At 42.7% G+C, this 23258-nt stretch overlaps 1 protein-coding gene across 10 annotated transcripts in view; it reads right to left on the reverse strand.

Annotated features, from left to right (window-relative positions):
- Nucleotides 1-23258, reverse strand: part of SYNE2 (spectrin repeat containing nuclear envelope protein 2) — a 330497-nt gene that overhangs the window by 32198 nt on the left and 275041 nt on the right. For 9 of the 10 annotated variants that reach the window (XR_014312639.1, XM_082734135.1, XM_082734134.1 and 6 more), the window contains exons 93-99: nucleotides 23051-23145; nucleotides 21611-21845; nucleotides 18322-18516; nucleotides 16246-16371; nucleotides 9918-10073; nucleotides 7089-7247; nucleotides 5915-6081 (exon numbers count right to left, since the gene is read on the reverse strand). Coding sequence is in view for 8 of the 10 variants with exons in the window: in XM_082734135.1 (XP_082590261.1) it covers nucleotides 5915-6081; nucleotides 7089-7247; nucleotides 9918-10073; nucleotides 16246-16371; nucleotides 18322-18516; nucleotides 21611-21845; nucleotides 23051-23145 (1133 nt within the window). In the remaining 2 variants the exon portion in view is untranslated. Of the gene's footprint in view, nucleotides 1-5914; nucleotides 6082-7088; nucleotides 7248-9917; nucleotides 10074-16245; nucleotides 16372-18321; nucleotides 18517-21610; nucleotides 21846-23050; nucleotides 23146-23258 lie in introns of those variants that run through there. The other variant, XM_082734128.1, reaches the window with a different exon arrangement.

Below are 23258 nucleotides of genomic sequence, written 5' to 3' on the forward strand. Positions count from 1 at the left end.
TATTTGACAGAGAGAAATTACAAGTACACTGAGAGGCAGGCAGAGAGAGAGAGAAGGAAGCAGGCTCCCTGCCGAGCAGAGAGCCCGATGCGGGACTCGATCCCAGGACCCTGAGATCATGACCTGAGCCGAAGGCAGCGGCTTAACCCACTGAGCCACCCAGGCGCCCCAAGGAGACTTATTTTTAAATGAGATTTTATTTAGCTGAGAGAGAGCTGGCGTGCAAATGGAGTGGGGGAAGGAGCAAAGGGAAAGGGGCCAGCAGACTCCACGCTGAGTGCAGAGCCCGGCAACGTGGGGCTTATAGCACGATACGGAGATCGTGACCTGAGCCAAAATGAAGAGTTAGCCACTCAACTAACTAAGCCACCCTAGGCAACCCTTAAAATATTTTATTTTTAAGTAGCCTCTGCCCCCTCTATGGGGCTTGAACTTACAACCCCAAGATCAAGAGTTGCAAGCTCTACCCAATGAGCCAAGCCTGGTGCCCCTATAGCTTCAATTAAAAAGAAAAAAAAAAAAAAAGTTATCTTTCTTCATTTAGTTCGTCCATTAAGCATAGCAGCATATAATTAATATTGGTCTTCAGATCAGATTGGGTTCTAGAATAATCACACCATTTGCCAAAAAATATACAGTGCTTCCAGTGGCCTTTCTGGGGGTCTGAGTGGCTCGGTTGGGTGTCCAACTCTTGGTTTTGGCTTAGGTCATGATCTCAGGGTTATGGGATCCAGCCCTGCGCTGGGCTCTGCTTCAGTGCAGAGTCTCCTTGTCCCTCTCCCTCTGCTCCTTCCCCAACTCATACTCTCTCTAAAATAAAATAAAATCTTAAAAACAAACAAACAAAAAAAAAAACCTCTCCCCGCCCCAAACAACCCCTCCCCCCAAAACAAATGGCCCTTCTGTTGATGAAATGAATAGCATTTTAAAAAAAGATTTTTATTTATTTATTTGACAAACCTCAAGTGAGCACAAGCAGGGAGAGCAGCAGGCAGGGGGAACGGGAGAGCAGGCTTCCTGCTGAGCAGGGACCCCCCCAAAGTGGGGCTGGATCGCAGGACCCTGAGATCACGACCTGAGCCGAAGGCAGACGCTTAACCAGCTGAGCCACTCAGGCGTCCATGAACAGCATGTTTTTAAAGTGGTGAGATGTTAAAATACAAGCTGCCCAAGGCCCATGAGAATGCTAGAAGCCCCTGCAGCAATTCTGAGGGAGAGCCAGTTACTGTGAATTCTGATGTCTACACCAGGGCCCATGTAACTGTATGTGAGGAATCAGCATTAAGACTGACAAAGGCTCCCCAGCTCCCTTTGATTAGTTGGTTATTTCGGAACTGCAGCCCTCCGGCTCTCTGCTTTGATTTTATAAAAGCTGAAGAACAGTTTACAAGGAGAGGAAGAACTGTGGTCTGGGTCTGAGCTTGCCCTGCTCGTCTGTTACATACAACCACGGTGAACCACGCCAGAGGATAACAGTGTGTGTGGCTGGACGGACCCATCACTGTCCTGCTTCCTCTGCTACGCTCTTGTGCAGGGTTTATCAACAAGGAGACCAGGGCTCACAGGGGGCCCAAGACTTGTTTGTAGCAGGTGGCAGGTCCAGCATCTCTGACTCATGGGGCAGCGTGGTGACACTTTGCCCTGTAGCACACTCTAGCTCTCTGTTGCCCTGACCAGCGCTGTGGCCAATACCCGGGCACTTGGGAGAAATGCTCATTCTCAGCCCCACCCAGACTTACAGAATCTGAAGCTCTGAGCCCAGCAACCCAGGTTTTCATGAGCCACTATATTCTGTTGCATGTTTAAGTTTGAGAACTCACTGCTCTGGAGTAGATAAGTACATTCCACACTGAGTTCTACATTTTAGAAAAAATTCGAATAATCCACCTCGAAAAGGCCAGGTCTCAAAGGAGCCCAGGTGGGGTGCACGGTGGAGCACGACAGCCCGCCCCTGGTGCCATCCCCACCCTGTGCAGCAGAATCCCCTCTGCTCTGGGGTCAGTAATTTACCCTCTATGACCTGCAGTGTGCCTCTCGTTAAAATCGAAGATAGCGATTTATACAAGGAAGCTGACTTCCAAAACAAACAACACTGGTTTCTCCTCTATCCATCCCATCACGAAGCCTACTACTTGAAGAGGTCAGAAACTCAATGTTTTTAGGTAACCCTATCTCAATATTTTACCAAGTCTTCTGAAATTTACCTCTATTTTGCTGAGAACATGTCCAAAACAGGCCTTTAAATAAACATCATTTTTTTCTTTTTCAATGATTAAACCTGACTTACTGAGGTCATAGACTTTTTTTTTTTTTTTAAAGATTTTATTTATTTGACAGACAGAGATCACAAGGAGGTGGAGAGGCAGGCAGAGAGAGAGGAAGGGAAGCAGGCTCCCCACTGAGCAGAGAGCCCGATGAGGGGCTCGATCCTATGATTCTGATCTCCATCCCTGAGTTCATGACCTGAGTCGAAGGCAGAGGCTTAACCCACTGAGCCACTCAGGCACCCTAAGGTCATAGACTTTGAAACACCATTCTAAACTTTGAAGTTAAATGCTTGGACTTAAAGTCCTGAGGTCATAAGGCTCTTTACCTATGCAGGGTTTCCCTCCAAATCTTACTTACGAAATGCTTCGGCAGCTACGGGGGTGAAGCAGAACACCGTGAGCAGGAGAGGGACGTTGAAATGGTGTCCAGAATTCTGTGGGCTAATGGCCTGTGCATCCTGCAGGGCTACAGGTTTGGCTTGGCACTGCTCAAACCTAATTTCTGCAGCCTGGGCCCCCAACCCTCTTCCCCAGAGGCGATGCCTCTGTGTAGGACCCAACATGTAATCAGTGTCAGAGATCAGACAAGCAGCTAATTCTACATGAGGCTGATTGACAGCAGGTCCCAGCTCGCTGCCTCAATCCACAAATTCACCTGAAGGGCAAACTCAGCTCGGAGTTTCTTAGGCTCTCAGCCATTTGTCTCACCTGCTTTTTGCTTTAAGGTAAGACAGGTTATTCCATTTTCAGTTTTGAGAGATTAGGCTCTCATTCACTCTACTCATTATAAACCAGAAGAGTCTGGGGTAGCAGGGAGGCAATACCAACTATGGGTTGAAACCCTGGTGGCCTCATGTGCTGGCTATGTAAGTATGGGCAAGTTACTTATCTTCAGTGTCTTAGTTTCCTTATCTATAAAATGGGCTAACGGTGTTTACCTTTCAGAATTACAAAGAGGACTACGTGCAATCGTACATAAAAAGCACATGGTCAAGAATATAGCTGGCAGCCAATATATTTCCTATTATTTCAACTCCTTACTTTGCCAATTGCTCCCTCAAAGATGACTAATGAAATTTCACTTGCTGTTTTATCTCTTTCCCACCAAAGAACGGGCTGAAGACAGGCAGCCAGTGAGAACAGAGGAAAAGCAAAGAGTCTATGAAACTCCAAAGTTACAGAGAACCAAAGCATGAATGATTAAGAACAGCCTGTGACTCTAGTCTTCAGGAAGCATAATCTAGACCTTCCTCCTGATGAGCCATAAATAGGTCTGATGTCCTCATACCCTCCATCAGTGCCAGGTGCCCAAGACAACTTAGGACATAAGGACAAGGTCAACAACGACGTACTAGACACAATTCATCCAACAGAAACGATCACATTCTCATGCACTGGAATGTTCATTTCAACAAGCATCCGAGGCACAGTTCTAAGCGCTGGAAATAAGACAGTCCAAGACACTGGTCTCACGGAGGAAAGATCGCTCAGTATTAGACACAAATGAGGGACTCCTCCTCCCATTCAACAGACGTGGTACTTTGTCTTAGAGTCTGAACAAGGACAGTGATAACAGCCACTCAGTAAATACGGGCTCCCACACGCTGGTCCTGCGCCACACGCGAGACATGCCATTTACCCTCACAGCGGTGCTGTTAGACACTTTCTGCAGATTTGTAAACCGAGGCTTAGAAGGGTTAGGTACGACTCAAGTTTCTGCCGTAAGTAAGTGAGAAGTCAGGACATGCGCTCAAAACCTGCGCTCTTAATCCTTATTTGGGTTACCGCCATGGATTTTTTTTTTTTTTTCTTCCAACTGGCACAAAAAGAAGTCAAATTCAGCCCAGCCTATGCTGCCAGGCAAATCACCCTAATATTTGTCTTCAGCAGGCCTTCAACTGCTAGAGAACCATGAATGAATCAGACTTGACTTACGAGGCCCAGTCTTCAGCTGAGTTTGAAGATCTTCTAAGCTTTAGCCCCAACCCACCTCTTTGGCTTGTTCTCCTCTATTTGAACCCACAGAGCTTCTCATCATTTCCTGGAAGATTTCCATGCTGCCCTATCTCTGTACCTTTTTTTTTTTTTTAAGATTTTTAAAAAATTTATTTTGAGAGAGAAGGTGAGCGAGAAACAGAAAGCACAAGCAGGGAAGAGGCAGAGGGAGAAGCAAACTCCCACTGAGCAGGGATCCTGATGTGGGACTTGATCTCTGGACCTCAGGATCATGACCTGAGTTGAAGGCAGATGCTTAACAGATTGAGCCACTCAGGTGCCCTGGTGTACCTTTTTTAAAAAAATATTTTACGTTTATCTGAGAGAGCAGGCAAGAGCATGAGCAGGGGGAGGGGCAGAGAGAGTTGGAGGGGCTCGATCCCAGGAACCTGGGATCATGACCTGAGCCAAAGGCAGACGCTTAAGCGTCAGAGTCACCCAGATGCCCAACTCTGTACCTTTCTGCTCACAACACACGTCTATCGGTGCTACCAGTAACATTCAAGGATCCCAACCTCTCGCGTAGGACCATCTGGTAACACCTCTCTTCTGTAAGGCTCTTCCTAATCCCCACCCCCACTCCAGAAAGAAGAGCTCTGAGCTCTCAGACCACTTGGCTTTACAGCTGCTCCCATTAACGTAATTGACCCATCTTACTTCCTGTCAGTAAATTCTCACAGCACTTAACCTGGCGCCCTTGCTGATTGAATTGGGTTCACTTAGGGTTTACAGTAACAATGAGGTCAAGGAAATAAATGCCAAATTATTAAGAGTATCTTATTTTCATTACTCCCTAATTCTTCACTCTCCTTACAGGTTCTCCTGTGTATTCCACTTTGTATGTTATGAGAAAGACTCATCCGGCTGGTGTAAACACAGAACCACGGGAGTGGTCCCAGAACTGAGTGACCCTCTTCTTTGTATGTCAGGTTGCCCGTAAAAAACACTTTGGTGGGGGTCTGTCTTTGGAGAGAGAATTTGAAGACAAAAGGCCCTTAAAAGCTTGGGGTGGCATCATCTTCATTACTTTGTGAAGGGAGATAAAATCACTGGTCTTATTTCCGATAAGGTTGTACTAGAGAATTTAACTTTGATTTGTGGCCACAGACATGTCTCTCCAATCCACATCTTAGGCCCAGATGTCCAGCGGGGCCTGGTGCGCTGAGCACATACATATGGAGGACCCCTGGCTTGAGTGGGCCAACGCCCCGCAGGGAGGATGGTCAGGAACCTGCAGACCAGCATCTAGGAATCAGGCCCGGGTCCTGACCTATTTCATTTGCCACATAGCAGAAGCAACAGGCAGGCATAATTTTATTTGGGGGGATGTGCAAATCCTCAAGCAGAGTTAAAATTTCTAAATGGAACCTCTTCAAGGATCTCTTCCCATATTAAATTTCCAACTCTCGCTGAAACCCAACTTGGTATGAAATTTTAAGCTGAAAAAAAAATATTAAAAGGTCATGTGCTAAAATACGATCTTCCTAAAATGTGGAGATAAGAATTTCCACTCATTTTTACCAAATTTTGCCTTTCTCTCTAAGCTTATGAAATGGCTGGATTGTCTTAGGGGAAGACTGAGCTGAGTTTCTCCATCTGTGAAGTAATCACTGCACCTAGGAAAGAAGAATGACTCGTAGGCCATTTCTCACCTTGATCCGATGACATCAAAGAGATGCTGCCAGCGGTCACTGACTTTGTTGAGCTTATCCTCGATCTCAGCCGCTCTTGTCTTGTTGCTGGCCTTCCTCAGCTGCTCACCCATGTGCTTCAACTGTAACTTGTTTTCACTAAACAAGTTTATTTCTTCCATGCAGTCCTGGCAACAGCACCAAAACACAAAGCTTCAGTTACTACTAAAAACTCATTTCTTTGCCAATTACAAGCATACAGCTGCCTCTTAAAAGAAAAAGTTCCAAAAACTTCTCACACCTGTGAATGCAACTTGCCAGTGAGTAGCTACAGTTAAACCACGCCCACTTGGCACATGTGTAATATGGAAGGCAGTCATTACGGGTTTTGTTTGGTTTGGTTTTGAAAGTAGGCTCCGTGCCATGAGATCAAGACCTGAGCTGCCAGGTGCCCCCAGTAGTTACTTTCTTCATTCAGTAGCCCTGGTTTCCCCTCCCAGATTTGTTCAAATCTAACCTACTAGGTCACTGAGGGCAATGGAGTGTAACTAAATTAGCCTATAATATCACTAAGGGCCCTTTTGGATGACTGCACCAAAAACGGCAGCCCCCCTTTTTAAAGATTTTATTTATTTGAGAGAGTGAGTGAGCGAGAGCACCTGAGCCTGGGCAGAGGCAGAAGGAGAAGCAGACTCCCCTGCTAAGCAGGGAGCCCAGCGTAGGCCTCGATCCCAGGACCCTGGGATCACGCCCTGGGATGCCCAATGGACTAATCCGCCCAGGTGCCCCAAGAAGGCTCTTTCTGCCTTTCCCTGTGGTGCCTGGTGGCCCTTTCAGAATTATAAGCCCAGTTGCTGCTGGCCCCGCCCTTTTGGCGAGGAACAAGCCTTCACAGCAGCAAGCAGAGAAGTCTGGTTGTGACACACGCTGCGGGTGTGAACTCAGAGAGCCAGACTTCCCGAGAGAAAGCCCAGCAAGCACCTTCCCTCACCCGAATGGTCCCACATCTCCCGTCTCTCTGGGATCCTCACTTATCAGCTTTTCTTGAGAAGGAACAAGACAGTGGGAACGGCTCTCATAGTTCTGCAAGGGTATTAGAACTAGATCTGTAACGTTACGCCACTCTGAGCCTGTGAGGGAAGGCGGAAAATTCCGAAGCAGTCGTGACTCCTACCCTGGGGGTACTCCTGCTTACCTTCTGTAACTTCTCAATCATTTCTTCAATACCAATATCTGCAATCTGCAGAATTTTGTTTTCCATCTGCACCAGCCATGCGCACATCTCTTTATTTTTTTCACTGAACACAACCCATGAGTTGAGTTTGTCTTCAATCTCCTGTTTGCGTACAGCCACCTGGAAATGAAAATGCATTTGGAAGCTGAATACAGGCAGGAAGGAAAGCATTTCCTTTCCCTTCCCCTCATTAAAAAGAGTATGAATTTCATTCATCTTCATCAGTAACCCTACAGACTTAAATCACTGTTTACCTAACACCTAGGGGTTCAATATGGATAGCTATACCTTTGATAAATGCCAGAAAAAGCAACAAAATAAAGACCGTGTCTGAAATGTAACTGACTCAAAGAATTCAGCTTTATCCAATGCATATCTATTATTACCAGGTTCTGTTAAAAATTAGAAACAGGGAAGGTTAGATAAATACATTAAAACATCACCTCCGGGGCCCCTGGGTGGCTCAGTGGGTCAGGCCTCTGCCTTTGGCTCAGGTCATGATCCCAGGGTCCTGGGATCGAGCCCCACATCGGGCTCTCTGCTCAGCAGGGAGCCTGCTTCCTTTCCTCTCTCTGCCTACTTGTGATCTCTATCAAATAAATAAATAAAATCTTAAAAAAAACCAAAAAACCGAATTTCTTCTAATCCCTGTTCTTTCAACATACTTTAAAAAAAAAAGATTTTATTTATTTGGTAGGGAGAGATTATAAGTAGGCAGAGAGGGAAGCAGAGAGAGAGGAGGAAGTAGGCTCCCTGTGGAGCAGAGAGCCCGATGTGGGGCTCAATCCCAGGACCCTGAAACCATGACCTGACCTGAAGGCAAAGGCTTTAACCCACTGAGCCACCCAGGCACCCCTCAACATACATTGATGGCTTGCTACATGCTCATTTAAAGTTTTATGACCCAAATCTTTTTACCTATTTAAAAACAATCAAGTCCTAATTCCTATTTAAGACCAATGTCCTGCCTATTTAACTTAAAAACTATTATCTAGATCATAACATAAATCTAACATTTGTAATGCAAATGGACTACAAAATTGGTTATTTCAATATTTTAGTGGTAAATTTCAAAAATAAAGCAAAACAGGGGCTCAGTCAGCTAAGTATCTGCCCTTGGCTCAGGTCATGATCCCAGGGTCCTGGGATTGAGCCCCACATCGGGCTCCCCGCTTGGTAGGGAGCCTGCCTCTCCCCCTGGTTGTGCACTCTCTCTTTCTGACATCAACCAATCTTTAAACAAACAAACAAAAACCCAAATGCATATTGCTTATTTAATCTACCTTCCCATTATGCACTATGGCTTTGGATGGAAACTATGGAAATGGAACCAAATACTCTTCTGTAGGAAGTAGGCTGACCCAAATAACCAAGAGTCCATTACGCACGAGTAACCCCTACGTGGGCTTCCACAAAGGCTCTTCCCTCCTTAAAAGGTTCAAATGTAGAACTTAAATAAAAAGAATGCAAACAGCCTTTCTAAATATACAAAAGTATTCTCAGCTCTAAAAAAAATCTTTAGAATCTTCGAGTTAAAAGAATTCTGATGAAGTTTTAACCCCCTACTTTACAGATGGGGAAATTAAGGTGTTAACTCCCAGAGGCTTTCCTACTATGGATAAGGAAACAGTGACCTTTTCAGAGGTAGACAAAAATACCTAACTAAGACTTACATCCACCAACCAAATGCGTTCAGAAGGCTCAAAGAACTAGCCCTAAAAAACAAAAACAATAACAAAAAACCAAAACACAAGTTTTGTGTTTCATTCCTCAGGGCATCTGTTTATCTTAGCTTTTTAAATCCTGGCGTTTCGTACAGTGTCACCCTGATTGGTTTCCTAATGGTAACAATGAGGAACATCTGGGCCCCAGTCTCTGCTTCTACCTTCCTTCCAGGATACTTTTCACATATCCTAAATGTGTTCTTTTACGTAAAACATTAATAAAGATTCTAAGAGGCCATTTACAATTACAGTTCATTATGAATATTAAATACTAATGCCAAAAAGGGAAAATGATTTTACTTGATTAAAATGCACTCAAAAACATCTGTATTTCAACTTAAAAAAAAAAAACTCAACTTTTAAGTATCTCTTCACAGTTCACAAAAATAAGATTAAGGAATTCATTTTTCTTAGAATTCCATGTTCTTAAAACAAAGATCTATTTGTAAACCTTTAGTTTCCATCTGTCACAAACATGTACCATATGGGTCTATAACAACGATCTCATTTTTAACAAGTAGAAGGGATCTACTGAGATACTAAGTGAAGCTGCTGATCATTTCTTTTAGAGTTTTGAGAAAAGCCAGCTACTGGAAAGAAACATCGGGCTGCACGTGAACCCTGAATTCTCAGATAAAACACCCCTCTGTGGGGCACCAAAGAAGATGCCTGCTGTTTGTTGGGCCCAGTGAGATACCGCAAAGACTCTGCTCTAAGGCCAGGACGAGACCTCTTTGCTAAAGTCCAGATTCTAATATCCCGATGGGGGACTCGTCATCGACCTAACAAACAGCAGAGTGCTCACCGCTGCTTGTCCTTGCAATTCCCCCTTCCCCCCATTTAAGGGGAGTTTTTAAAAAATCTTATTAGAAGTGTTACAAAGTACCAGCATGGAGCCCTGGAGAAACAAAGGGGCCAATCTGTTACTCCAGTGCTGCCTTCTAAAGGAACAGCAGCCAGCCTGGACTCCAGCTGAAAAGGGCCTCCGGTTCAATGAAATTAAGTCCCTTTCGGAGACATTTCAATAAACTCCACAACAGCCATGCCCTGCAGTTAACTGACTTACTCTTAAGCAGAGGTCCTCCCATTGTCTGTGCAAATGCTCTGTTTGCTCCTTCAAAACCATCACGTCGTCCACAAGAATGTGCTGGGTTAAGTCTGTCTTCATAGTGTGAAGTTCTTTCAAGTTCTGAGTCCAGTCGCCCAAAGACTTCTCTAGCTCCTGCATTTAAACACAAGAAGGGGGGGGGGGTGGAATCAACTCAAGCTGCTGTTGTTTCCAAACCTGTAGGCTAATCCTTTGATTGGACTCTGGGGGAGGGGAGGTCCGGGGAAGGGGGCGGGACCTTCTGAATGGGAAACAGCCCAAGGCAGCCCCGCCACACTGCTCCTGGGGATGGGTCGCTCTTCACCACCTTTTTCTCAGAAGAAAATTATTTTCCACCTTTATTTTAATTTCCTCGGGTAACTCAGATTTTTATGTAATTAGTTCTGTTTTAAAATCACGGAGGTCTTTACCTATATTGAGAAGAAATTATTTTTGGAGTCTGGCAACAATCTCTCTTAAACACATACACACTTTTAATTCTGAAACTATGTCACAAAAATGTTGAATAAAGTGATTTTTCCATCTTAAAAAACAAAACCAAACCCTAAGAAATGCATTGTTGCTACTGTGGCATTTGTAACAACAGTCTTTGCTGGAAGGGGATTATTCTGGTTAAGCTTCAAAAAACATGAGTATAATGGAAGAAAAAAAATAAATTCTTCCCTAATAACAGGCAGAACTTGGTTAACAAGTTCCCTGGCTGTGGAAACAATTATTATTTAAAATGTGTCAGATTTAAACCTTCTGAATTCTAGGACTTGAGAAAATTGCTTTCACAATAGGGGAGGTAAAAGGAAACAGCAAGGAAGGAGGACTCAAGAGTCTTCCAGATTTTCATTGTGCTCACAATTCTCATACTTTGGCACATTGTAAGAATCTCAGCTCATACCTGTCTATTGCAATAGAAGATTCTTTCATTTATATCAGAAGTAAGTCTGAGGTGTGGCAACAATAAAAGTGTGTTAATTCTGATTGTTTTTCAGAGTTCTAAAGACTATGTTGGCAGGATTACATGGTTTGCTGACAAAAATTCAGATTTAAGGGGTGCCTGGGTGGCTCAGTGGGTTAAAGCCTCTGCCTTCGGCTTTAGGTCATGATCCCAGGGGTCCTGGGATCTGTCCTGGGATCTCTGCTCAGTGGGGAGCCTACCATTCCGCCTACTTGCGATCTCTCTCTCTGTGTCAAATAAAGAAATAAAATCTTAAAAAAAAATTCAGATTTAATAAAATGGCCCAGAGAACTCTTTCAAGGTTGCATGAAGATTCAGAAATGCCTTTATCAGAAGAAAAATCATCACTTTAAACTCTCGTTACCTAGTTTCCCCCTCATGATTCTAGTAAAGTGGATGAGAACAGATTCTGTGTGGAACACTTTCACTAGCTACAGACTCACAGGTGGAGAGATGCCACTCACAGACTTCAAACTAGAGACCCCCAAGACCGCGGAGCTTCGTGCAACATTCCCCGGTCTGGTCCAAGGCCTCGTTCACAAGTGCAGTCTCAGATGCCTGCACGATAAGGACACCTGTTTCTGTTTTCCACAGCCAGGTTTAAATTATTTGGTTTGGATACTTGGTTTCTCCCTATGACTGAATATGGACATTTTTTTTTTTTAAAGATTTTATTTATTTGTCAGAGAAAGAGAGAGAGCAAGCAGACACACAAGTGGGAAGCAGAGGGGCAGCAGGCAAAGGGAGAAGCAGGTTCCCCGCTGAGCAAGGAGCCTGATGTGGGACTTGATCCAACGACCCTGGGATTGGGATCTGAGCCAAAGGCAGACGCTTAACCGAATAAGCCATCCAGGCATTTGGAATATGGACATTTTTATAATTCTTAATATTTTATTAAGAATAATTAATAATTCTTAATAAACATGCCAAATTATATCCTAAGAGGAATGACTACCTTTCTCCACATACTTTTTGGCATTGAGTTTTATACATATGTTTAGACAACTTTAATATATATAATAATTAGTTATTTAAATTTGTATTTCTTTATTTCACCGATGCTTCCACAGATATATTTAGTTAATTCCTACTTACATTTTCACATCTCAGACACAAAGACAATTCCTCAGAGGAGCTTTCTCGGACTCATCAGACAAGGCTGGGACCCCCATTTTATGCTCTCACAGCCCCTGTCCTTTTCCCATCTAACACTCACCATGCTTACAATTATCCCCACACACATGTATCCAAGAGTGAGACCCTTCGGTTAACACCTGTCTCTCCAGTAGTCCAAACTGTCAGCTCCATTATCGGTCAGAGCCGTGACAACACTGCTCACCACCTACCATGATGCCTGGTGCATCCAAGCTCTCAGATGCAGAAATGTAGGATGGAAAGGAAAGCAATCTGGCAATGTCTTCAGAACTTTAAAATGTTCATAAAGTAACAAAAAGCAGGGAGTCAAAGAATATACAGAGCAAGGTCTCTACTGTGGAAGTTATTACAGCTCATCACCACTTGTACACACAGTTCAAAAAAATCATGCTTTGGTCTTTAAAATATTCCAGATTTGCGACCAAATCGTAACTGCAAAAGGACATGCCAGTTCTGTCGGTATTGCCTAAAAGGTTCTCACTTTACACAGGATGTAAAATTTAGTTGTTTGACCACATGAAGGGAAGCCGTACAGTCCTTGCTTGGACTCAGACACAGCATGACAACGTTAATTAACTCAGTTACCAGGGGGATTGTCAAGTCCCATTTTTCTACCTTACCATTTGGGTAAAAACAGGGCCAAAAATGAATGTGTCTCTATTAATTACTGGCCTGTATATGCACAGAAAATCTTTGGAAGAATACACAACAAACAGATAACACTGGGGTGCCCAGGTGGTTCATTGGTTGAGGACCGGCTCTTGGTTTCAGCTCAGGTCACGATCTCAGGGTTGTGAGATTGAGCCCCACACTGGGCTCTGTCCTCAGGACTGAGTATGCTTTAGACCCTCTCCCTCTACCCTTCCCCCACCCCCCCCAAATAAATAAATACATCTTTAAAAAAATATATTTGTTCAGTGCCTGAATTAGAATTTAATACATGCTGAAGAAGGACTCATAAATCCATGGTGAAAGAAAAGATCCTTCTTTGAAGGTTACTGGAAAAATCAATGGCTTGGAATGAAACAATTAGATTAAACAAAAACAAAACACTGATTGCTTCTGCGGAGAGGAACCAATGGGAGCATCTTCATCCTCATGTATGCCTTTTCCATCTTCTGAATTTTGAAACATGTGACACTATTATGAACTGAAAAATTATTTTAAAAATAAGTGTCCCCTGAGCTCAATCACTGGACAAGTCTTATAAATACAGACAGCCACTAGGCCAATTTGGGAACAGTGGAAAGCTAGTATGTAACGAAGTGTTAGTCCATGTGTCAACTTAGATGTAATGAGAATGTCCTCTTCTGAGGAGCAGAGCGAAGCTCAGACTGGACAAGTGGTTGGTAGATCTCTCCCAAGTGACTTGGGGATGATAAGCACCTTCCGAGACAGGCTTCGGGTTACTTGAGTTCTTTTTGGAGTATGGTCATGGGATTGATGAACTCAATGCTCGTGGTCTCTCTTCCCGATTTTTCCAGTGAGAGAACACTAAGGCTGTGGAAGCTGAAAGGATCACACTGGAAGCTGAAGAGTGGGGCACTTGGGAAACAGTATGCCTTCTCAAGAGTGTCCAGTTCACATTCTGTACTGTTTCTAAACTTTATGGAAGGAAACTCTATGTGTCAACTGAGAGTATGACTCTGAATTATCTCCTCTGTCCCTGACATCTAGATCTACACCTAAAGATGCAGAGATCGTAACAATGTTGAAAATTAGGGATAAGTAGGAATCTTTGACCTAATAAAATCATCACTAGCAAATACCATACTTAGCGGTAAAATGTCAGAATTATTCTCTTTAAAATCAGGAACGACATGAAGGAGCCACCTATCAGTTCTTCTACAAAAAAATGTTCTGGAGGTACTACTAACCAGTATAGAAAGAGCAAGAAAAAAAAAAGTTTAGAATAAAAAGGAACAGAAAAAGAATCATTTTCTCAGATGGTGATTGTCACCATCTGAGACACCTAGAAGATTATGCAAATTATTAGAGTTAACAAAAGAGTTCAGCATGATGACTGATTATAATAACAAAGAATTATCACTTCCAGGAACCACTGATAATCAGAAAATATAATTTGAAAAGGTATTTTCAACAGTATCAAAAATAACATGCCAAGAAAGAAACCCAACAAAAGGTGTAGAGGACTGCATAAAGAAAATTATACATCGTTATTGAACATGACTGAAAGGAGAAACATGCCATATGCAGGAACAGGGGTACTCATTATCAGAAAGATGTTCATTTTCCCCAACGTATCTATAAATTTGATACTATTCCACTAAAACTCTTATCAGGACTTTTTCTAGTTTGACAAATGGCTTCTAAAAGTTGTCGAAGACTGAAGACCCAAGGACCGCCACACGCCTGTAGGAGAACAAAGTATGACTACACATCACACCTCAAATGAAGATTTGTCATCTTAAAAAAAAAGCACAATAATCAAGGTAAGTTGATATAAAGGCTGAGGTAAGCAAACCAACAGGAGAGAGCCCTAAGGAAAAAAAAAATCCCACATATATGGAAACTTGATATTTGACACTGGACTTTGGGTACCAGGACAATGGTTATCCATGTAATCATCCATATGAGTAAATTAAAAATTGGATCTTTACCTCAAAACATAAGTAAAAATGAATTCTTCAGTGAATAAGGATGTAAAGGTACAAAGCAAAGCTTGGAAAATGTAAGCGTGTATTTGTATGACTTTAGTATAAAGTAAAGGTACTACTTATACAAAGCTGAAAAACAAACGTAATACTTCGCATTTCTTTTTTTTTTTTTTGAAGATTTTATTTATTTATTTGACAGACAGAGATCACAAGTAGGCAGAATGGCAGGCCAAGAGAGAGGGGGAAGCAGGCTCCCTGCAGAGCAGAGAGTCCGACTCGGAGCCCGATCCCAGGACCCTGAGACACCATGACCCAAGCCGAAGGCAGAGGCTTAACCCACTGAGTCACCCAGGTGCCCCATACTTCTGCATTTCACAAGAGCTACAATCGCATGTAGAAAGACTATAAAGAAGTGAACATGAATGATGAAATACTTCATTCAGGGTGGTGGGTCCCTCTGGAGAGGGAATGTACGCAGAGCATGTCACCTGTATTTGCCATTTTTTTTTTTTCCCAGCTGGGTGACGGTTTCATGGCATTTATCATTATTATTCATGCTGGACATTTTTTGCATGTTGGGATATTTTTATAATGAAGAAAAAAGATGCAGACTGAAGGACACCAATTTCCAGCACAGCTTGAAGTATAAGAGTACTCATTTCTTTCTAATTTTTTTTTCAATTGGATTCCTGCAGTCATTAAAAGATAAAAGATTAAAGACCATTTGTTCTGGATGTTTTTTAAACATCAAAGCCATGGATAGGGAAGAGAAGTGGGTTGTTCCCGACCTGGGAATTTTACCAGCCCAAATTCCTATCCATTCTTCTACAGAAATCTTCAGCAAAGGCCCCAAACTCCTAGGAATAACTGCCAGTGTTTTATCTAGACAGAGCACAGTTTGGAAGTTTTTATAAGAATGTTATATTTGAGCAAAAACTCAAAAGTTGGCTTCTAAAAGACAAATTCTTCAGTAATATTTTACTCTCATTTCAAACACAAAGTCATCTGTTAAGGGAACAGGTTTTGGGGTAATCTCAAAGGGCACATGTTATATCACAGAGGAGAGACACAGAAAGAGAACCTGGAGGAGAACCAACCCCGCCCCCCCCCAGCCTCCCCCCTCATCCTCAATTCCTAATAAGAATTTCTGCAGAAGTCTTTCTCATGTTCACACATGGATCTCAAAGAGCATCCATTCCATAATGTTCTGGAGACCAGGATGTTATTTTAGACAGAAGATAGGCAAAACATTTTCTGACCAAACATGGAAACACAGTTTCAACACACAATAGAAAGGCAAGGGATGCCTGGGTGGCTCAGTCAGTTAAGTGTCTGCCTTCAGTTCAGATCATGATCCCAGGGTCCTGGGATCGAGTCCAGCATTGGGTTCCTTGCTCAGTGGAGAACCTGCTTCTCCCTCTGCCTACAGCATCCCCTGCTTGTGCTGACAAATAAAAAAATCTAAACAAACAAACAAACAAGAACAGAAAGGCAAACAAACACTTCAATTTCTCTCAAAAGCGGTAAGTGATTATCTTGAATGCTCCTTCAGAGCTTTCAATACCTTAATCAGCTCTTTTTCTCTGTGGAGATCCTCATGAAGTTCTGGAAGAGGGTCTCTACTTTGTGCCTTTAAAACCTGCAGCCTGCTTTTCAACTCCTTGATTTTCTTTTCACACTGGTCCCAGGTCTATTTGAAAACAGTATGAAAACTGGTTAGCACTTTGCTTTTTAAGAACGAATTATAAAAACAGAATAACTCATTTAATCCACTCCAATAAATGTGTTTTTGTAAATCGCACAGAAACCCAGTTTCTGGTCTTGGGCAGCCTGGTCCAAAAGCAGAATTATCTCTGGGGCAGCTTTATGTGTGGCTTATTTCAACTACTGAGTTGACTGGCTTTTGCCTCAAAATAGTTCTTCTTCCTTCCCTATGTCCTCGATCTATCTAATCTTATTTCTAGTTCAGTTCTGGGAAAATTCACATTTTGGGGGGGTGGAATTCACATTTAAAAGACTACTGTTAAGGATTAATTTTTAACATGGACAGTCTTGGGCAGACCCTATAACAGCAGCATAAACCAAAAGCACTAAACCACTTGTCTTGTCTCTTCTAGGCATCCCTCACCTCTCTCCTTCCCGAAGGAGCCCGGCTTCAGTGGCCCTTTCACAGTGAAACTTCACTCAACATTTCTCACCACTGACTGCCACCTCTGCTTAAAGCACTTTACAGCTTACAAAGCCCTCTCAACTTCATTATCTCATTGTAATTATAATAATCTTAGAAGACACACAGGGTTTTACAGGCTCAGAGAAAACTTGCCAAGGACAAGCAGTTAGAAGCAGACCAGTCAAGGGATGACCTAGGGATGAAGTCCCGCTCCAAATCCCTTCCCTGCAATGCCATTCTTTTACACCATCTCTCTTCTTTTAACCTTGTATGACTGAGAAAACAGCTGCCCACATTTCCAAGTTCAAATTTATAATGGGTTCATTGAGATAAGGTTCTAGTCCTGAGGTTACTAAAAGTAGACAAACATAAAGTCAAACACTATCTTACTCCTCAGTACACCTGATACCTAAACACGCTTGGGTCGGCCCTATTCTACAGTTAACACAGAATTCACAGAAGGGCAAGTCACTTGTCTAGCAACATCAACTCTCTGGAACACAACCAAGAGGAGAGTGGAGAGAGAGACAAAACGGAGTCTTTATTTCTCCCTCCAAACCATTAGCTACGATTCCTACCATGTTTTACAACAAGAGCCAGTGCTCGACAAAATACTTGCTAGTTAACGAATTTCTCACAGCCCATATACCTAATAAAATTCAGATACTTTCTGCATAGGAGAGATGTTCAGGCCCTGAATCAGCACACATTTATTAACATTACTCAGAACAACTATCTCTGAGAAACTTGGTTATCTGGTCTTGGTACATGCACAAATGATCAGGGAGGTATAAGGAGTAGGTATGCTCAGAGAAACAAAAATTAAACATAGACCACTTTAAATAATGTTTAGAGAAGAAGAGAAAAGAAAAACAATAAAAAACACAAAATTACTCAAGAGAGCATAGTTGTATAAGGCCTTAGGTTCAAAGCCGCTCAGAGTCCTTAAGAACACTGTGGTATGTTTTAGCGTAACAAAATAATTATTTTCCCAACAATGACACAGAATAAAACATGTTAGTTCTTAAAAATACAGTCATAAATTATCTGGGAAATCCTTACATGTGCTTACATGGAAAAGCACATTCTCTGATGACAGAAGAGGAGGCATCATCACTGTGTTTATTTTCATATGCTATACCCAAAGACAGACCACATGTGGAACATTAGCTTTGTATATAGAACTTTCATGGAACACGATTAGGCTTCCTGTTTTGTAAAAGCAGATATAAAATAGAACCTCTACTGAGGTTCTGAGCTTTTTCAATGATCTATTATTGAAAAATTATTATTTTTATTTTTTACATTTATTATTATTTTACATTAACTGGCATGATTCACGGATTAGCAGGGCTCAAGGTCCCTTAGAAAACCTACTGTGATTTCCTAAAATCATGCCCACTTTTGCACAGCAAATAAAAACTCTACGTGCTGCATTTGAATATCCTGAAGAGTAAATGGTGAGTTTACCTCCACATTGCTCTGCAACTGTTTAATCAGCTCTTCTACGTGGAGCTTAGTGTCCTTCCAGGTGTCTCCAAGTTGACTGATTTTCTTGTCAATCAACTCTTTAGTCTCCAGGCTAGTTGTGTTCCGTAACTTTTCCCCAGCTTCTAAGGTTAGTTCAAAGGTGGTTTGCCGTCTCTGAAAATGAATTTCTTTTCTCTAAAGAGAAAAAAAAGTGATTTTCCTTAAACCTCTGATAGGATCCAAACGTGACTGTATGCATTCCCTTCCGAGCTTTTCCTACTAATAAATGTTACGTTAGATATAAATTAGGCAAATCTGATTAGAATGTGTTCACACATACACACACACACATTTAAGGCTAACGTTTTACACTACTATATAGTACACCAATAATGCGTTCTTAAATAATTTTCAATAGTTGTTAAGAGATAACATTCTTAGTTTAACGATCAGAAGCATAGAGAAATAAAAAATATACTGCAAGGATTAAGAGCCTCTAAGATAAATGGATCTGAAAGTATTAAGAAAATAAGTGGGGCATCAGACCTGAAATTAAGAGCATATATCCATTACCACTGTATGAGTCAGGTTATCCTAACCCACAAAAACAGAATGTGCACACAATGCTGAACAGATATAAAAGGAGAGAACAAATGAAAAAAGGCAAAATATAGAAAATATACACTTAAGCTTATTATGGGCACATAAACATAAGCATCAATATATGCGTTAAAGGGACAGCTTTAAAACAGTCCATTTAAATATCATGCTGGCTCTTCTTTAAATGGACTGAAACTACGTACTTACACTACAAAAATGTAGTAAAAGGTTTTAAACGGACTCCTACTTCCAAAAACATTTGGTTTCAGAAGGAAAAAAAATTTAGTTTTTTTTCCTATTCTAGATATGATTTCCTTCACCTTCAAATTTCTCAAGGGAGACATAATTGTGGCATTTTCCAGAATGGAAACAGAGCATTGATTTGCAAAGGTTATTTCTGAGAATACTTGCTATAACCCGATGCAAAGGAGAAAAGCAGACTGTACTCTCAGGAACAGACAAAAAAGAGAAAATGCAACTCAATGAATATACAGGCACTCCACGCTTGTCTTTCCAGCATCCGCAATGCTTGACATAGCCAAATAAATGGAATCCATTAGCCATTTTAAGCTTCTGAAAAGATCTGCTTTTCTTCTAGTCTTCCCTGACTTGGTCAACAGCACACTATTCACCAAAATGCTCAAGCTAAAACCCTACAGCCATCTTGATTTAGGTTTTTATTTCCGGGCCACATTACATCATTAGCAAGTCTACCGCCATACCACCCTGAACACAACCTATCTCATCTGATCTTGGAAGATAAGCAGGGTAGGGATGGTCAGTACTTGCATGGGAAACATATCCTTTTTTATCTTTACTATGATCATCCTTTTCTTATCCATTGTCACAACTATCCAAGACTACAGAAAAGGTCTCCTAACTGGTTATGGCCAACTCTATTTTTCACAAAATGCCTGCAACAATATTCCCAGTCCAGCGTGCTAGTTTAGAACCTTGCCACTCCCATCAAGCAATGGTGTCTTTGCCGCCTCTGCGTTGATTCTGTGTGAGCACATGTGATGGCCTTGATTAACAGAGGATGGCAGAAGTGACTTCTGTGACTAGGTCTAGAAGGTGATTCAGCTTCTCCCATGTATCTTGGAAGCCATTGAGCTGCCATGTAAAAGTCTGGCTACCAGAAGCCTCCATGTGGGGAGACCACAAGAGAATGATGCTGTCTGAGTATTTCTGGCTTAAGTGCTAGACAGGAGAGTGAGTGAGCCTTCAGATGAGCCCAGCCCCCACCACCATCTACTGAATCTCCCTGAGAGACAAGCAAGAACCACCTTACAGAGCCTTGTCAACCCCCAGAACTGTGAGAGACGATGATCCATGGTTGTCGTTAGGAAGGAAGAAACACGTTAACACCCTGGGATTCCTGCCTCTCCTCTACAGTCTGTTGTCCCTGAGAGCAGCCAGAGGGTCTTCAAAAAATACAAATGCCCCCTCTTGCGAATGAAACTCTTCAAAGGCTTCCTGTTACAGCAAGACTGTAACTGGGCTACCATACTTCAAAGTGCTCCCCCCTGCCCCACTCTCAAAGTCACTCCCTCCCGGGGCTGCCTCACTGGCCGTGTTCCACTCACACTAGCCTTCCTTCTGTTCTTCTGCCTTGGGAAGCTTGGTCCCATCTTGGGCACTTTGAGTAAGACATCCCTTTTGTCTGAAAGGCTCTTTCCCCAGATTTTTGCATAGACGGCTCCCTCTCCTCTGTCAGGTTCCAGTTTAAATGTCGTGTTGCTGGAGATCACCCAACTGAAAGGAGCCACCCGGCCCCTCCATTGACCGGTCCTGTTTTAATTTTCTACATATGCCTTATTGCCATCTGGTATTTTTTTGTCTATGGATTTGTCTGATTTCCCTGACCAATCAGACGAATTAGCATTTCCTTGTTTACTGATTTGTTTGACTGCATGCCCGAGAGCCAGGCTCTTTTCTTTGTCCACACTGACTTGGCACAGAGCAGGTACTCAACTGATACTCGGTGACCAGAAAAATGAATGGGGACAGCACAGGATTTCAGAAGGGCAGTGTTTCTTTTAGCCATGTCTCTGCAGTGAGGAGTGGTTCTGTAGCTAAATGGAACATGTTTTGGAGACGGCCAACTAACTAGTATAAACCGAGGTGCATCGAACAGCCCTCGGATTGAAAACTCTGTTGCATAAGAGCACACTCATCTGGACGAGCACTGAGTGATACATGGAATTGCTGAATCACTATATTGTACACCTGAAACCAATATAACACCGTATGTTAACTGCACTGGAATTAAAAGATAAAAGAAAAAAAAAACTTGGTTGCCTACATGAATTTGCCCTTCCAGAATAAGCAAGAGCATCCTTATAAATTACAGCTCTGGTGGTCAAGTGATTCACCAGCCCATACCTTAGAAGCTTGGGTGGCGTGAATCTGTCATCTCAAACTTCTCTCACCCTACACCACCCCTTCTCTATCCCATCCCTCCCCCCACAGCCCAAGAAAGCCTCACTATTTCAGGATGAATAGAGAAGATTGGGTTTCTGACACCACCAGGCTGGGGACAAGGCTGGAGAGGGTCATGGTGACCCGACTGGTCTTCCCACATGCAGAGAGTACACGTGAACCACAACTGAAAACCTGAGGTGGAGGGAACATTTTCCAAACAGCGACCACCCTCCAAGTCCTCACATCACGACTGCGCATGTACTACCTTCAGCTCACGGATCAGCCTTCTGGTTTGGTGGAGGCTGTGACAGTCCTGGCCCTTCAAGGCCGACAGCAGGTGGCAGGTATCGTTCAGGAAGCGCAGCAAGTCCTCTGCGGCGGTGGTGAAGTACCGCCATTGCCCCACCAGCCCATCGATATCACTCTTCCTCTGCCGGACGCGCTGGGCAGCGCTCTGCCACCGGTCCTTCAGTTTGGTGAACTTTGAAATAAATTCCGGTCTTGAGAAAAACAAATGGTCAGAGAATTCGGACATCAGCACACAGGAAAAAAAAAATCACTCCTGACACATAACAGGAACTCATGTTCGCGGTTTATGTGCACAATTTACGTGGGGGAAAAAACCCTTAAAATCTGAGTACATTTATTTTAAATGTGTTGGGAAACTCAGGCAGGGGCAGCAAAAAGGCATTTAGCAGGAGATATTTGCGGAAGTCTTGGTATTTTTCCAGCATGCGCAATTGCATCCCTTAAACTTATGCTGTTTTAACTTACATTACGCCAGAAGCTGTTTTAACTTACATTACTCTGGAAAACAGAGTATCAAACTAATGGGAAATGATGAACAGGGACTGTGCAACGTTACCCATTACCTTAAGGTTGTACTTGACAAAATTTCAGCAATAAAGAATATGCTTTCCACAACTCCTCACCTAGTTCTTTTCCAGATAAATAACACCCACCACATGATAAATAAGGCCTTTTATTTATTATAGGAAAAGTCACTTTTTGCTGCACCAATCTAATCAGAACTAGTTGATTGTCCTGGAACAACAATCTAGCCTGAATTTATAACTTCAGAGCTATGAAGAAATGTACTTTATATTTCTTAGTTATGTTCAAAGGAAAAATCAGAGGTCTACGGTATCGATGGGGAGGAAAAGTGGTAGTGGTCGTCAGTTAGATAAGCACCGAAGAGAGGTCGCCCACCGCGTGTAACCGCTGTGTGAGCAGGTTCAGCTGAGAGGCTCCGCTCAGCCTGACCCACACCAATGCCATATATGTAGCACAGAGAGAAATCCCTTCTCTGACAACTCTGTGACACAGCTACCTGCTGGGAAGAGCAGCACCTTAAGAATTCCTTTTTAAATAGCAAAATGTCATGAGGCTACAGGCAGAGAGGAAAACACTACAGAACAATCCTTTGGGGGTAAAAACTTCATTAATGATACTTGGTGAGTGGGTATTTGCAAAGTACTCATCTACTGTTGCTAATGCCACCCCCCTATCGTACACACAAGTGTGACTGACCTTTCGATGGCCACACAGCAAGTCCCCATCCGAATAGGAGACTGGCCCCATGATGGGCTATCAACCAACATGGCTGCCAGTTACTGATGTGGTCGAGACCCACGTGGTGGAAGGCCAGCTCCCACTGTGTGACCCTCCACACCCGCACAACCATCATAAGCCCCAGATGGCTTACCTCTTCTCTATTTCTGTTGTGTCCAAGAGTTGCAAGCACTGGGTGACATAAGAATCAGCAGCTGTCTGGTTTATAGAAACTTCAGCTTCTAACATCTGTATGGGAGTGAAAATAGAAGGTATCAGCTAATAGATTTCTTCTTAAGAAACCTGGAACTTGTATGTCCCATTAAAATCTAAGCTCCTATAGGACATGTGAGTTGAAGATT

This window comes from Mustela nivalis (genome assembly GCF_964662115.1).
Source record: "Mustela nivalis genome assembly, chromosome: 6".
NCBI lineage: Eukaryota > Metazoa > Chordata > Mammalia > Carnivora > Mustelidae > Mustela > Mustela nivalis.